This window comes from Pristis pectinata, chromosome 2 (genome assembly GCF_009764475.1).
Source record: "Pristis pectinata isolate sPriPec2 chromosome 2, sPriPec2.1.pri, whole genome shotgun sequence".
In the NCBI taxonomy this organism is placed as follows: domain Eukaryota; kingdom Metazoa; phylum Chordata; class Chondrichthyes; order Rhinopristiformes; family Pristidae; genus Pristis; species Pristis pectinata.
This window is the reverse complement of record NC_067406.1, coordinates 765772-782801: the sequence shown is the minus strand read 5'-3', so window position 1 is coordinate 782801 and position 17030 is coordinate 765772. Positions and strand designations below refer to the sequence as shown.

The 17030-nt window shown below is 50.4% G+C and overlaps 1 protein-coding gene across 1 annotated transcript in view; it reads left to right on the top strand.

Annotated features, from left to right (window-relative positions):
* The window catches only part of LOC127579782 (dynactin subunit 1-like), a 73369-nt gene that overhangs the window by 30613 nt on the left and 25726 nt on the right, over positions 1–17030 (top strand). Inside the window, exons 4-5 of the mRNA XM_052032711.1 lie at positions 3852–3883; positions 4865–4885. Coding sequence (XP_051888671.1) covers positions 3852–3883; positions 4865–4885 — 53 coding nt within the window. The remainder of the gene's footprint in view (positions 1–3851; positions 3884–4864; positions 4886–17030) is intronic.

The following is a 17030-nucleotide window of genomic DNA, read 5'->3' as shown; positions in this document are numbered from 1 at the left end:
CTTCCCCAGTCTGTCCAGTACAGATCCCACCCCCCAACAATTCTAGTTTAAACTCTCCCCAGTAGCCTTAGCAAACCTCCCCGCCAGTATGTTGGTCCCCCTGGGATTCAAGTGCAACCCGTCCTCTTTGAACAGGTCATACCTGCCCCAAAAGAGGCCCCAATGATCCAGAAAACTGAATCCCTGCTCCTTACTCCAATCCCTCAGCCACGCATTTAACATCCTCCTCATTCTGTTCCTATACCCACTGTCTCTTAGCACAGGCAGTAATCCGGAAATTACTACCTTTGAGGTCCTGCTTCTCAACTTCCTTCCTAATTCTCTATAGTCTCTTTTCAGGACCTCATTCCTTTCCCTACCGATGTCGTTGGTACCGATATGTACCATGACCTCTGGCTGTTCTCCCTCCCCCTTCAGGATATCTTGGACGCAATCAGAAACGTCCTGGACCCTGGCACCTGGGAGGCAAACTACCTTCTGAGTTTCTTTCCTGCATCCACAGAATCACTTGTCTGCCCACCTGACTATAGAGTCCCCCATCACTAGTGCCCTCCTCTCTCCTTCCCTACCCTCCTGAGCCACAGGGCCGGGCTCTGTGCCAGAGACACTGCCACTGTTGCTTCCCCCAGGTAGGCTGTCTCCACCAACAGTACTCAATCAGGAGTACTTATTGTCAAGGGGTACAGCCACAGGGGCACTCTCTAGTACCTGACTCTTCCCCCTCCTGACTGTGACCCAATTGCCTGATTCCGATGTTCCTGGCGTGAGCACCTGCCTATAACTCCTCTCTATCACCTCCTCACTCTCCCTGACCAGATGCAAGTCATTGAGCTGCATCTCCAGTTCCCTAACATGGTCCCTCAGGAGCTGCAGCTTGACACACCGGGTGCAGACGTAGCCTTCCCGGAGGCAGGGAGACTCCGGAAACTCCCACATCTGACACCGAGTACTGGAAACCACACTCATACTCCTTCCTTGACTCAAGTCACCCACCTTTCCTCGCCCCTTGACGCCGAAGCCCCTTGAGCCAAAGCCCAGAACACTCTGCTACCTCTCACTCTGCTGCCAGCTCCGACGCTGCCCACTGGATATGGTGGTTGGCTTTTTAAACTGCCTGTGCTGCGCCTGCGCAGTCCAGCCCCTACTCTACCACTTAAACTTTTACACCCTTATAGAAGTACCTTATAAAACACTAACTCTAATAAATTACAACCCTATTAAAAACTAATACTTAAACCCTAATAAAAAGATAAAGAAAACCTTATCTGCTTAGGGAACCGTTCAACAGTCTTATCACAGTGGGGTAGAAGCTGTCCTTAAGTCTGGTGGTACGTGCCCTCAGGCTCCTGTATCTTCTACCCGATGGAAGAGGAGAGAAGAGAGAATGACCCGGGTGGGTGGGGTCTTTGATTATGCTGGCTGCTTCACCAAGACAATGAGACGTAAAGACAAGAGTCCAAGGAGGGGAGGCTGGTGTCCGTGATGCGCTGGGCTGTGTCCACAGCTCTCTGCAGTTTCTTGCAATCCTGGGCAGAGCAGTTGCCGTACCAAGCCCTGGTACATCCAGATAGGATGCTTTCTATGGTGCATCGATAAAAGTTGGTGAGAGACAAAGGGGACAAACCAAATTTCTTTAGCTTCCTGAGGAAGTAGAGGCGCCGGTGAGCTTTCTTGGCCGTGGCATGTACATGATTTGACCAGGACAGGCTGTTGGTGATGTTCACTCTCAGGAACTTGAAGCTCTCAACCCTCATGACCTCAGCACCATTGATGTAGACAGGTGCATGTACACCGTCCCCTTTCCTGAAGTCAATGACCAGCTCTTTAGTTTTGTTGACATTGAGGGAAAGGTTGTTGTTATGACACCATTCCACTAAGCTCTCTATCTCCTTCCTGTACTCCGACTCATCGCTGTTTGAGATACGGCCTACAACGGTGGTATCATCTGCAAACTTGTAGACAGAGTTAGAGCAGAATCTGGCCACACAGTCATGAGTGTATAGGGAGTAGAGTAGAGGGCTGAGGACGCAGCCTTGTGGGGCACCAGTGTTGAGAATAATTGTGCGGGAGGTATTGCTGCCCATCCTCACTGATTGTGGTCTGTTTGTTAGAAAGTCCAGTTACAGAGGGAGGTGTTGAGTCCTAGGTCTCGGAGTTTGGTGACGAGTTTGCTTGGAATTATTGTATTGAAGGCAGAGCTGTAGTCAATAAACAAAAGTGCAACGTATGTGTCTTCACTGTCGAGATGCTCCAGAGCTGAGTGTAGGGCCAGGGAGATGGCATCCGCTGTAGACCTGTTTCGGCGATAGGCGAATTGCAGGGGGTCCAGGTTGTCTGGGAGGCTGGAGTTGATGTGAGCCATGACCAACCTCTCAAAGCACTTCATGATGGTGGATGTCAGAGCCACTGGTCAGTAGTCATTGAGGCATGTTACCTTGCTTTTGTTTGGTACTGGGATGATGGTGGTCTTCTTAAAACAGGAGGGAACCTGAGACTGAAGCAGGGAGAGGTTAAATATGTCCGCAAATACTTCTGCCAGCTGATCAGCACAAGATCTGAGGTGCAACCCCTCACATTTATCCGGGTTAAACTCCATCTGCCATTTCACTGCCCACATCTGCAGCTGATCGACATCACGCTGTGTCCGTCACCAGTCCTTGGGTTTTCCTTGTGTTCTAAACTAATTCCTACTGTGACCATTGGTTGGACCACTCTTCCTGTTGTGGCAGAAAGAAATGTGTGTGCATTGCAGACCGTGCACTGTGTCCGTGCTGGTGTCTGTCTTTTGCTTCACCTTTTAGTGTGGTTTTCCAAGTTCCCACAGACAACCTGCCTCCCCACCCCTCCATGATTTCCTTTGTTTAGTTTAAAAACCCGATTTCACATTGAACTGCATCACGTTTAAACTTTATGTAAAATTCTATGGTATTATAGTCACTTTTTCCAAAGGAACTCCTTCACAATAAGATTATTAATTAATACTTTCTCAGTGGATCTAAGACAACTTGTTTCCTGGTCAGGTTCTCAATTCACTGCTCTTGAAATTCATCGTATGTTCCAGGAGTTCAGTTGTTGAATGTGTTCAAAGTCAGCGTCTGTGGTTTCGTGGGTGACAGTGGGTTTGAGGAACACGGGAACTGGGTGGGAGAGTGTTTGAGGCACAGGGTTGGCCGTGATCCCATTAAATGGTGGTACAGCTCACTCAGTTTTACACCATCGAGCCTTGGAAATGTAGGACTGGTCCCTCACTGTCACCGGGTCTACCTCTTGGAATTGCCTCCCTCTAGCAGTGGGGCACCTTCACCACACAGTGTAACAGTTCAAGAGGTGGCCCCTCACCACCTCCAGGGCATTAGGGGTGGGCACTCACTGCCGGCCTTGTGTCTGGCACCCAGATCCTGAAACATCAGTGTACAAAGTCGGGAATTGGTCCGAGTATGTTGTCACAACCGGCAGGTCAGTCGGTATTGTCAGTTGGTGGAAGGACTGGGGCGAGCTGTGGAGAAATGATTTCACTCTGTAGTGTTAGCCACTTTAGAGGGTAGTGGAGGCTCGCTCCACAATACTTCCCAAGAACAATTCGACACATTCCCAATGAACAGCAAATCAAGGCTCTGTGGAGAGAACTGGAATGCGAGCTGAACTGGGTGGTTCTGTCAGAGAGCCAGCATGAGAACCGTGGGAGGAACAGCCCCTTTCTGAGGGCTGTGGCTGCTGCTCAGGCTTGCACCCAGGGAACCAAGGTGTGGTGAGGGGCAACAGCTTGGTGCCCGAGAGCTTTGAGCTGGTGCGCTGCGGAAGTCTCTCGGCCGTGCGTCACGTGACTTACCTGTCTCTGTTCTCTTTTGCAGAGATTGCTGAGACACCTAAAAGCAGCAAGCTGGTGAGTACCGTGTACTGCCCGTCACCAGGCAGCACCGCAGTCCCACGTGGATATGGTGACTCTGGTGATTTACGCGTCAGGGGCATGACCCGTGAGCAACAGGCATTAGGTGGGGATTGTCGGGCCTCCCGTGTTCTGAGTGTAACGTCCGGCCGGTGTATCCGGATGATGGTGGGGTGGGGGGCAGGGGCTGGGACAACAATCCAGATCCAGGATCGAACCCACCATGGCCGCTCGGCAACCTCAACTCATTTTATGGTCTGAAATTTAAAAACCAACTTGTAAGTGGTAATGTTGACCAGGAAAGGACTGTTGGTGTAGGAGCACATGTGGTTCTGGCCCTGAGGAAGTCACCTGTCCTGACCCAGTGTGCCGACCTGGCCGACTCGGGGGTTACTGGAAATTGTGCGGAGTCGCAGAGCTCCGGCCACTGCCGTGGGCAGTAAACGCTGGCCTTCCCTCCGATACCCACACCGAATGTGGACCCTCCCAGCCTGCAGGCTGATACCGGCTGCACCGATACCCACACCAGACGTGGACCCTCCCAGCCTGCAGGCTGATACCGGCTGTACCGATACCCACACCAAATGTGGACCCTCCCAGCCTGCAGGCTGACGTTGGCTGCACCGATATCCACACCGGACGTGGACCCTCCCAGCCTGTAGGCTGACGTTGGCCGCACCGATACCCACACTGGACGTGGACCCTCCCAGTCTGCAGTCTGACATCAGCTCCTCTGATACCCACATCGGACATGGACCCTCCCAGCCTGCAGACTGGCATTGGCCCATGTCTGGCCCTGGGACCCCCTCGACCCCACCCCTCCAGTCGTGGCCCCTCACCCTCTCCCCACGTGGAGCTGGCTCGCTGTGAGCCCCGGACCCTGCCAGCCCGGGTCCCTGCTGGGAAGCCTCACCAGTCGGCTGTTGCAAACAGATAGCGGCCATTTAACCTTTCACCTCTACCGTTTCGTTCATGCAGCGAGGAGCAAAGCCCAAAAAGGTGGCGCATGTTGGTCTGTGTGTCTGTGCTTCAGTCACTGATGCATGAGCATGTTCCTGGGCTGTGCATCACCCCGTCGCCGCCTGTACACTGCCTGCTGTCAGTGTGTCTGTCACACCCCATCGCCGCCTGTACACAGTCCCTGCTCTCAGTGTGTCCATCACACCCACTGCCTGTACACAGTCCCTGCTGTCAGTGTGACTGTCACACCCATCGCCGCCTGTACACAGTGCCTGCTGTCAGTGTGTCTGTCACACCCCATCACCGCCTGTACACTGTCCCTGGTGTCAGTGTGACCATCACACCCCATTGCTGCCTGTACACAGTTCCTGTTGTCAGTGTGACCATAACACCCCATTGCTGCCTGTACACAGTGCCTGCTGTCAGTGTGACCATAACACCCCATTGCTGCCTGTACACAGTGCCTGCTGTCAGTGTGATCATCACACCCCATCGTTGCCTGTACACAGTGCCTGCTGTCAGTGGGATCATCACACCCCATTGCCGCCTGTACACAGTCCCTGCTCTCAGTGTGACCATCATACCCGTCACCACCTGTACACTGTGCCTGCTGTCTGTGTGACCATCATCGCTGCCTGTACACAGTGCCTGCTGTCAGTGTGACCATCACACCCCAGTGCCACCTGTACACTGCCTGCTCTTAGTGTGACCATCACATCCTGTCGCTGTCTGTACAGAACTCCCCTGTCAGTGTGACTATCACACCCTGTCGCCATCTGTACAGAACTCCCCTGTCAGTGTGACCATCACACCCCGTCGCCGCCTGTACGGAACTCCCGTCAGTGTGGAGCTTCGGCAGTAGCTGCTGTCACTGTGGTGCTTCGGTGAGGGTGGGAGGGAATGGGGAGACGCGGGGTGAGTGGGACTGAGCAGGGTAAGGGCAGTTGGTGTGGGAGTCACTGAGTGTGTCGCCTTCTCTCACTGGTGTTCACTGCTGAACACTGGGGTAGCAGGTTCCTTGGGTGGGGTGAGGGGCGTTCTGTACGGGGTGGGGTTTAAGGAGAGCGCTGCTCACTGATGGGGCTCTTATTGTCGGGGGTAGGTGGATGTCTCCCTGGCCACAGGCGTGGTTCCAGGATGGGGTGTTGTCCCATTCATTGGGGGCGACCAGGACATTGTGATAGTGGGGAGAGACAGCAGGAGGTCACTGGGACAGGTGGCATCAGAGGTGGGTGCTGAGGGCAGATCCCAGGGAGGCCCTCTGATGGATTCGGGAGGGGGTTGGTTCTATCACACACGCACTACCTGACAGGGCAAGGAGGGAGGGCTCTCCGTCCTGTACACACAGACTACCGCCAGCAGCTGCTCCAAACTTCACAGCTGATCACGCTCCCTCCTTCCCTGCCCCCAGCTTAACTACCTCTCCCTTAAAAATATTCACACTCTGCTTCCACTGCCCTCAGAGAAAGGACGTTACAGAGACTGTGAGAACAAATGTTGCCTTGGCTCTGTCCTCACAGTGACCCCTCATCTTCACTGACCCCTACTGCTGGATCGTCCCACAGGAGGACATGGCCTCTCCACACCCATCCTGTCACCCTTGTAAACTCCAGGGGATACGAGCCCTTTCTGTCCAGCCCTTCCTCAGAGAACTGACGTGGAGTTTAATAAGTGTGAGGTGTTGCATTTTGGGAAGACAAATAAGGGCAGGACTTTCACAGTGAACGGAAGGGCCCTGGGGAATGCTGTAGGGACTAGGAGTACAAGTACATCGTTCCCTGAAAGTGGGGTCACAGGTAGACAGGGTGGTGAAGGCGGCTTGTGACACGCTGGCCTTTGTCAGTCAGGGTTTTCAGGATAAAAGTTGGGAGGTCATGGTGCAGTTGTACAGGACGCTGGTGAGGCCGCGCTTGGAGTATTGTGTGCAGTTTTGGTCGCCCTGCCATAGGAAAGATGTTATTAAACTAGAAAGACTGCAGAAAAGATTTACAGGGATGTTGCCAGGACTCGAGGGACTGAGTTATGGAGAGAGGTTGAGTAGGTTGGGACTTTTTTCATTGGAGTGTAGGAGAATGAGGGGTGACCTTATAGAGGTGTATAAAATCATGAGGGGCATAGATAGGGAGAATGTGCACAGTCTTTTCCCCAGGGTTGGGGAATCAAGAACTAGAGGGCACAGGTTTAAGGTGAGAGGGGAGAGATTTAATAGGAACCTGAGGGGCAGGTTTTTCACCCAGAGGGTGGTGCGTATATGGAAGGAGCTGCCAGAGGGAGTGGGTGAGGCAGGTACATCAACAACATTTCAAAGACATTTGGACATGATTTCTGTCAGGGTCCCAGCGATCTCCCACTGTGGCCTGGGATACAGCTCATAGAGTCACAGGGTCATACAGTGCAGAAACAGGCCCTTCAGCCCATCTGGTCCATGCCAACAAAGATTCCCATCTGAGCCAGTCCCATTTGCCCATGTTTGGCCGATATCCCTCTGAACCTTTGCTATCCATGGACCGAAATGACTGAACCTTCACTGGCCACAGATGATGTGCAGGTGAGTGGAGGACGGCAGATGTGGTTCCTTTGATCAAGGGCAGCAGGGATCAGCCAGCTAACTACAGGCTGGTGACCCCAACGTCATGGTAGGGAAGTTAGTGGAAATAATTCTGAGGGACAGGACTAATCTACACTTGGAAAGGCCTGGGTTGTTCAGGGATAGTCAGCATGGTTTTGTTGGTGTGAAATTCTGATAAAGATATTTGAAGAAGTAGCAAGATATATCGCTGAGGGTAGTGCAGTTGATGTCTAGAACCAAAGAACAATACAGCACAATACAGGCCCTTCGGCCCATCATGTTGTGCCAACCTTCAAACCACACCTAAGACTATCTAACCCCTTCCTCCCACATATCCCTCTATCTTAAATTCCTCCATATGCTTATCTAACAATCTCTTGAACTTGACCAATGTATCAGCCTCCACCACCACCCCAGGCAGCGCAGTCCATGCACCAACCACTCTCTTGGTGAAAAACCTCCCTCTGATATCTCCCTTGAACTTCCCACCCAATACCTTAAAGCCATGCCCTCTTGTTTTGAGCATTGGTGCCCTGGGAAAGAGGCGCTGGCTGTCCACTCTATCTATTCCTCTCAATATTTTGTACACCTCTATCATGTCTCCCCTCATCCTCCTCCTCTCCAATGAGAACAGTCGGAGGCTGATATGATAGGGTCTTTCAAGAGACTGTTGGATAGGTACATGGAGCTGAGTAAAATAGAGGGTTATGGGTAAGCCTAATAATTTCTAGGGTAGGGACATGTTCAGCACAGCTTTGTGGGCCAAAGGGCCTGAATTGTGGTGTAGTTTTTCTATGTTCTATGTTCTATAAACTTTCTTAACTACCCTATCTACCTGTGAGGCGACTTTCAGTGATCTGTGGAAATGAACCCTCAGATCCCTCTGCTCCTCTACACTGCCCAGAATCCTGCCATTTACCTTGTACTCTGCCTTGGAGTTTGTCCTTCCAAAGTGTACCACCTCACACTTCTCTGGATTGAACTCCATCTTCCACGTCAGCCCAGCTCTGCATCCTATCAATATCCCTCTGCAAGCTTCGACAGCCCTCCACACTATCCACAACACCACCGATCTTTGTGTCGTCTGCAAACTTGCTAACCCACCCTTCCACCCCCTCATCTAAGTCATTAATAAATATCACAATAAGTCGAGGTCCCAGAACCGATCCCTGTGGGACACCACTGGTCACAGCCCTCCAATCCGAATGCACTCCCTCCACCACAACCCTCTGCTTTCTACAGGCAAGCCAATTCTGAATCCACACTGCCAAACCTCCCCGGATCCCTTGGCCTCTGACCTTCCGAAGAATCCTACCATGCGGAACCTTATCAAACGCCTTACTAAAATCCATGTAGACCACATCCACTGCACTACCCTCATCAATCTTCCTGGTCACCTCCTCAAAGAACCCTGTCAGGCTTGTGAGGCAAGATCTTCCCTTCACAAAGCCGTGCTGGCTGTCCCTAATCAGTCCATGATTCTCTAAATGCTCAGAGATCCTATCTCTTAGAATTCTTTCTAACAGCTTACCCACCACAGACGTAAGGCTCACTGGTCTGTAATTCACTGGACTATCCCTACTAACTTTTTTGAATAAGGGGACAACATTTGCCATCCTCCAATCCTCCGGTACCATCCCCATGGCCAACAAGGACTCAAAGATCCCAACCAATGGTTCAGCAATCTCCTCCCTGGCCTCACGAAGCAGCCTGGGGAATATTCCGTCAGGCCTCGGGGACTTATCTGTCCTAATATTTTCTAACAGCTCCAACACATCCTCTCTCTTGATACCTACATACTCTAGAACATTACCCTCACCAACACTCCTCAGCATCATCATGACCCCTCTCCTTGGTGAATACTGAAGAGAAGTATTCATTGAGAACCTCACCCACTTCCACAGCTTCCAGGCACATCTTCTCATCTTTGTCTCTAATTGCTCCTACCTTTACTCTCGTCATCCTTCTGCTCTTCACGTATGTGAAAAAAGCCTTGGGATTCTCCTTAACCCTACTCGCCAAGGCCTTTTCATGTCCCCTTCTCGCTCTGCTCAGCCCTTTCTTAAGTTCCTTCCTTGCTACTCTATATTCCTCACGGGCCCTGTCTGATCCTTGCTGCTTACACCGTATGTATGCTGCCTTCTTCTTCCTAACTAGTTGTTCCACCTCTCTTGTCAGCCATGGTTCCTTCACCCTGCCATTCCTTCTCTGCCTCACTGGGACAAATTTATCCCTAACATCCTGCAAAAGATCCCTGAACATGGACCACACCTTAATAGTACATTACCCTTCAAAAATGTCATCCCAATTTACACTCCCAAGTTCTCGCTTTATAGCCTCATAATTTGCCTTTCCCCAATTAAATATCTTCCTGTCCTCTTTGCTCCTATCCCTGTCCATGACAATTCTAAAGGTTATGGAGCAATGGTTACTGTCCCCTAAATGCTCACCCACTGATAGATCTGTCACCTAACCTGGTTCATTACCTAAAACTAGATCTAATATGGCATTCCCTCTAGTCGGTCTGTCAACATACTGCATCAGGAATCCGTCCTGGACACACTTAACAAACTGCGCCCCGTCTAAACCTTTGGCACTAAGTAGGTGCCAATCAATATTTGGAAAGTTGAAGTCTCCCATTATAATAACCCTGTTATTTTTGCATCTTTCCAAAAACTGCCTCCTAATCTGCTCCTCAGTATCCCTATTGCTACCGGGGGGCCTATAGAATACTCCCAGGAGGGTAACTGCCCCTTTTTTGTTCCTAACTTCCACCCATATTGACTCTAGAGAGGATCCTTCTACATTATCCACCCTTTCTGCAGCTGTAACAGTGTCCCTGACCAGTATCGCCACCCCTCCTCCTCTTCTCCCCCCTTCCCTATCCCTTTTAAAACACTGAAAACCAGGAATATTCAATATCCATTCCTGCCCTGATGTCGGCCATGTCTCTGTAATAGCCACAATATCATAGTCCCATGTACTTATCCAAGCTCTCGGTTTGTCTCCCTTATTCCTGATGCTTCTCACATTCAAGTGAATGCACTTTAGCCCATCCACCTTACTACTTTTATAGTCTGTACTCCTTCCACAAAGCTTCTCTACAGGTCAGATCTGACTATTCCCCCATCCCCTTCCTCTGACCTACTCCAACAGTTCCCTTCCCCCTCGCAATCTAGTTAAACCCTCCTGAACCACCCTAGTAAACCTGGCAGCAAGGATATTGGCCCCTCTCAGGTTCAGGTGCAACCCGTCCTCTCTGTACAGGTCCCACCTTCCCCAGAAGAGATCCCAATGATCCAAAAATCTAAAACTCTCCCTCCTGCACCAACTTCTCAGCTACGCATTTACCTGCCATCTCCTCCTATTCCTACCTTCACTATCGTGTGGCACTGGCAGCAATGCCGACATTGCTACCCTTGAGGTCCTGCTCTTCAGCCTTCTGCCTAGCTCCCCAAACTCACTTTTCAGGACCTCATCCCTCTTCCCACCTATGTCATTGGTACCAACATGAACCACGACTTCTGTTTGTTCTCCCTCCCGCTCTAGAATCCTGTGGACCCGATCAGAGACATCCTGGACCCTGGCACCTGGGAGACAACATACCATCTGGGATTCATGCTCACTGCCACAGAACCTCCTATCTGTTTCCCTGACTATCGAGTCCCCTATCACTACCGCCTTCCTCTTCTCCGCCCTTCCCTTCTGAGCAGCAGGACCGGTCCCAGTGCCACAGACCTGGCTACTGCTGCTGGGCCCCGGCAGGTCAGCTCCCTCAACAGCTTCCAAAGCGGAGAACCTGTTATTGAGGGGAACAGCCTCCGGGGTCCTCTGCTCTATCTGACTGTTTGTTTTCTTTTTCCTTTTCCCTCCCCTGACAGTCACCCTTCTATCTACTTCCTGGACTCCAGAATTAGCTGCTTATGTACATCTCCTTATGTACAGTATCTACAAAACTCTTCCCCCTCCCTGATGCCGCGCAGTGTTTGAAGCTGCAACTCCGGCTCATCGATTCTGATCCGAAGTTCCTCCAGCCTCAAGCACTTACTGCAGATGTGGCCATCGTGGACCACAACAAGGTCCACGATCTCCCACATCAAGCAGCTGCAGCACACCACCCTGTCCTCCATCTGAACTAATTCCTTTTCTCCCCCCCCATTTTTTCCTACTTAAATATTTATAAACAGATAACAGGTAAACCTTACCTTTACCTACTTACCAGCTACTCACCTGCCTTGCCCCTTTACGCCTAAGCCCATTGAGCCAAAGCCCAAAGCACTCTGCTCCCTCTCACTCCACTGCCCGCTCCGACGCTGCCCGCTGGATATGGCAGTTTGCTTTTTAAACTGCCTGCGCCTTACCTGCTGATGTCATGCTTACCTGCATGGCCTTTGACAAGATCCTCATGGAAGACTGTTCCAGAAGGTTAGAGCCCATGGGATCCAGGACAGGTTGGCTAATTGGATCCAAAGTTGGCTTGCTAGTAGGGATAATGTAGGGTTTGGAAGCCTATGTCCAGTGGTGTACCGCAGGGATCGGTGCTGGCACCCTTACTGCTGGTTACATACATTAACAACGGATAGGAGTTGTGGAAGTCTGATTAGTAGGCTTGCAGAGTACGTGAAAGTTGGTGATGTTGCCAACAGTAAGGAGGACAGTCTTCAGTTCGAGAACACATTAATCAGCTGGTACATTGGAGCGAGCAATGGCAGATGGAATTTAATCTGGACAAGATGGTGAGGAAGGCAGACGGGATACTCGCCTTCATTGACTGGGCACAGAAGCCAAGGCTAGAGCGGTTATGGTGCAACTTCAGTGGGTCAGGCCACAGCTGGAGCACTGTGTATAGTTCTGGTCGCCACACCTCAGAGAGGGTGCGGGGGGAGGTTCCCCAGGACATGACCTGGGGTGGAGTGTTTCAGTTCTGAGCGGAGACCGGAGAGACTGGGTCTGCTTTCCATGGAGAGCAGGAGGCTGAGGGGGATTGGATAGTGTATACCAGGTTATGAGTAGCACTAGTAGAGTGGTTATAGTCATCGAGCAATACAGCATGGATACAGGCCCTTTGGCCCAACCAGTCCATGCCGACCACGGTGCCCACCCAGCTAGTCCCAATTTCCTGCGTTCAGTCCATATCCCTCCAAGCCCCGCCAAGCCATGTACCTATCCAAGTGCTTCTTAAATGATCCTGTTGTACCTGCCTCTGGCAGCTCGTTCCATATACTCACCACCCTCTGCATGAAAAAGTTGCCTCTTGGGTCCCTTTTAAATCTTTCCCCTCTCACTCTAAATCTATGCCCCCTAGTTTTAGACTCCCCTCCCCTGGGGAAAAGACTGTTACCGTCCACCTTATCTGTTCCTCTCATAATTTTAAACATTTCTGTAAGGTCGCCCCTCATTCTCCTACGTTCCAAGGAATAAAGACCCAGCCTGGCCAACCTCTCCCTATAACTCAGGCCCTCGAGTCCTGGCAATATCCTCGTAAATCTTCTCTGCGCTCTTTCCAGCTTAACCATAACAGGGTGACCAAAACCGTACACAGTGCTCCAAGTGCGGCCTCACCAACGACTTATACAACAATGTAATGTCCCAGCTCCTGTACTCAGTGCCCTGGCTGATGAAGGCCAGCATGCTAAACGCCTTTATCAACACCCTGACGACCTGTGACGCCACTTTCAACGAACTCTGAACTTGTACTGCTAGCTCCCTCTGTTCCATTACACTCCTTGGTGCCCCACCATTCACAGTACAAGTCCTACGCTGGTTTGACTTTCCAAAATACATCACCTCACACTTATCTGTATTGAAATCCATTTGCCACTCCTCGGCCCACTGCCCTAACTGATCAAGATCCCCCTGTATTCTACGATAACCTTCTTCACTATCAACTACACCTCCTAATGTTGTGTCATCCACAAACTTACTGATCAAGCCTTGTGCATTCGCATCCAAATCACATCTACTGCCCTCCCCTGGTCTACCTTTTTGGTTTCCTCTTCAAACAACTCTAACAGATTCGTCAAGCATGACTTTCCCCCACACAAAGCCATGCTGACTCCTCCTGATCAGACTCTGTCCATCCAAATGCTGGTTGATCCTGTCTCTCAGAATTCCCTCCTTAAACAACAGAATAGTATTAGCATTCTTCCAGTCTTCAGGAACTTCACCAGTGGCTAATGATGAAGCAAATATCTCCACAAGGGCCTCTGCAATTTCTTCTCTAGCCTTCCACAAAGTCCGAGGATGCACTCAGGCCCTGGGGATTTATCCACCTTGATGCGCTGAACCATAGAACAATACGGCACAATACAGGCCCTTTGGCCCACGATGTTGTGCTGTAGTTGTAAGGCTGTAAATACCTCCTCTCTGGTAATATGAATGTTCTCCAAAACATCATTTGTTTCCCTTACCTCTTGAGCAACCATGATTTACTAACACCGAAGAGAAATAGTCATTAAAAATCCCACCCATCTCCTGTGGCCTGAGACACAGGTGGCCCTGCTGATCTCTGTGAGGACCTACTCTCTCCCTGGCCTCCCTTTTACTCTTTATAAAGCGATAGGACCCCTTGGGATTTTCCTTAACCTCACCTGCCAGATCCATCTCATACGGTCTCTTTGCCCTTCTGATTTCCCTCCTAAGTATTTTTAATCTTTTTATAGTCACCAAGGGATTCACTCGTCCCCGACCTCCTAAAGCCAGCGAAAGCTTCCGTTTCCTTGACCAGTCTGTTGGAAACTTTTCCCTTTTGCAGATTTGTGTAAAACCAGAGGGCAGAGGTTTGCGGTGAGGAGTGAGAGGCTGAGAGAGAATGTAAGAAAGAATATTTACCCCCAGAGGGGGGCTGGAATCCAGAACACACTGCGTGAGGGGGTGGTGGAGGAGGAGACCCTCACAGCATTGAGTATCTGGGCAAGACTTGAATCAACGAGGTGCAGTGGGCTATCGACTAACTGCTGGAAAATGGGGAGATGGGTACGATGGTCAGCACGGATGTGGTGGGCTGAAGGGCCTGTTCCTGTGCTAGGTGCTTCTGATAGAGGCCAAGCATCCTAAATCTTTCCCCATCACCCCTAGAATCAGTGTGGTGAACTTTCATCACAGTCCCTCTGCTGCAGGTATATGCCCACAACTGTCCACCACACTGCAGCCCTGTGTAACCACAGTAAAAACCATTCACTCCAGTCACACCCCACACAGTGGAGGCCAGCATTACACTTCCCATAATCACCAGCTGTAGCCGTATGTTGGCCTTTGGTGACTTGAGCACACCGTGGGGCCTTTAAGCATTGACACCACCCAATCTCTCTCCTTAACAAGCCCTCAGTTTGTGTCTTTCCCACTGAAGTGGGTAACCTGCCGTTTCTCCACATTGTATGCAGTCTCCTGCTTGCTCAGCTTATCCACATTCCCTTGTGCATCACTGCACCCTCAGTCGTGCCTTGACATTGAAAGCCTACATTCTGCATTCACACAGAACTACACACAATGCTCCAAGTGCGGTCACATGTCAGAGTGTCACAGGAAGCCATGGATGTCGTGGGATTCGCCTTCCCCTGACCTGCCAGAGGATATTTCATGTCAGCAGCATCTTGACATGAATGAGATGTCATTCTGGCATCACTCTGGCATCTGGAGGCTCACTGACTTCTCTATTCTTTATTTCCCCATTGGCTTTGGACCTTGGTTCTCCAGTATTTCTGGGAGTCCCATGAAAACAGAGTACTCAGTCCAGATGAAGGTCTTGACCCGAAACATCAGCTGTCTGCTCCCCCCACTGATTGGCCTGACCTGCAGAATTCCTCCAGCACTTGGCTTTTTGCTCCATGTTCCAGCATCCGCAGTCTCCTGTGTCTCTCTAAGCTTTTCTTTAGTTTCTCTGGTGCGGATATAAATTCTCTGTCAGCGACACAGAAGAGGACCTGGCTGTTCTGTTCCCCTGAAGCTCTGGTCTGCCTTTGTTCTGAACAATTTGTTCTCATGTTGTATCTTCCCTTTCTGCATCAGTTTTTAGCCCTCTGCTGAATCCTAAAACATTCCTCAGTCTCACTGCTTTTTGTAGCGAATGTAATGCTGTCTTTAGTTTCTTCTCTAACCTCAGGGTGGACCACGCTTCCCGTGACGTTAATGTGTCTTTGTTGCAGCTCGTCCTGTTGCACAAGTGCTTGCCACTTCCTTTAAGTGTCCTTCCCAATCTATCACAGCCGATCCTGCCCTGGCACCTCACAGATAAGGTTCAAAACCACAGCACATTTCAGGCTTACTGTTAAATTCTATCATAATGTGGTCAATCCTAGGGGCCACTTTACAGGAAGTATGCCCTTCAGCCCATCTAGTCCATGCCAACCTGATCTTCTGCCTAGTCCCATCTCCCTGCACCTACCCAGACCATATCCCTCCACACCCCTCCCATCCATGTACCTATCCAAACTTCTCTTAAATGTTACAATTGAACCCACATCCACCACTTCCGCTGGCAGCTCGTTCCACACTCGCACCACCCTCTGAGTGAAGAAGTTCCTCCTCAGATTCCCCTTAAATATTTCACCCTTTACTCTAAACCCATGACCTCTAGTTCTAGTCTTAACCAACCTGAGGAGAAAAAGCCGGCATGCATTCACCCTATCTATACCCCTCATAATTTTGTATACCTCTATAAGATCTCCCCTCATTCTCCTGTACTCCAGGGAATAAAGTCCTAACCTATTCAACCTTTCCCTATAACTCAGGTCCTCAAGTCCCGGCAACATCCGTGTAAATTTTCTCTGCATTCTTTCAAGCTTATTGATATCTTTCCTGTAGGTGGGTGACCAGAACTGCACACAATACTCTAAATTCGGCCTCACCAACATCTTTTACAACTTAAACATAACATCCCAACTCCTGTACTCAATGCCCTGATTTATGAAGGCCAATGTGCCAAAAGCTCTTATTACGACTCTATCTACCTGTGACGTCATTTTCAAGGAACTATGGATCTGTATTCCCAGGTCCCTTTGTTCTAATGCACACCTCAGAGCCCTACCATTCACTGTGCAAGTCTTACCCTGGGTTGTCCTCCCACAGTGCCTCACCTCACACTTGTCTGCATTATATTCCATCTGCCATATTTTAGCCCATTTTCCGAGCTGGTCCAGATCACTTTGCAAGCTTTGGTAGCCTTCCTTCCTGTCCACTACGCCCTCAATCTTGGTGTCATCTGCACATTTGCTGATCCAGTTCACCACGTTATCATCTAAATCATTAATATAGAGAACATAGAACAGTACAGCACACAACAGGTCCTCCAGCCCACAATGTCATGCCGACATAGCTAATCCCTATGCCCGTGTCCCTCCATTATCCTCTCATTCATGTGCCCATCCAAGCCCCTCTTAAAAGCCCCGAGTGAATTTGCCTCCACACCCTATCAGGCAACACATTCCAGGCATCCACTACTCTCTCAGTAAAAAAACTTAACCCTAACGTCTGTTCTGAACCTACCCCCCCTCACCTTAAGTGCATGCCCTCTGGCATTGGATCGCTCAATAATGGGAAAAAGATATTGCTTGTCCACCCTATCTATGCTTCTCATAATTTTATATACCGCCAACAGATCACCCCTCAGCTTCTGCC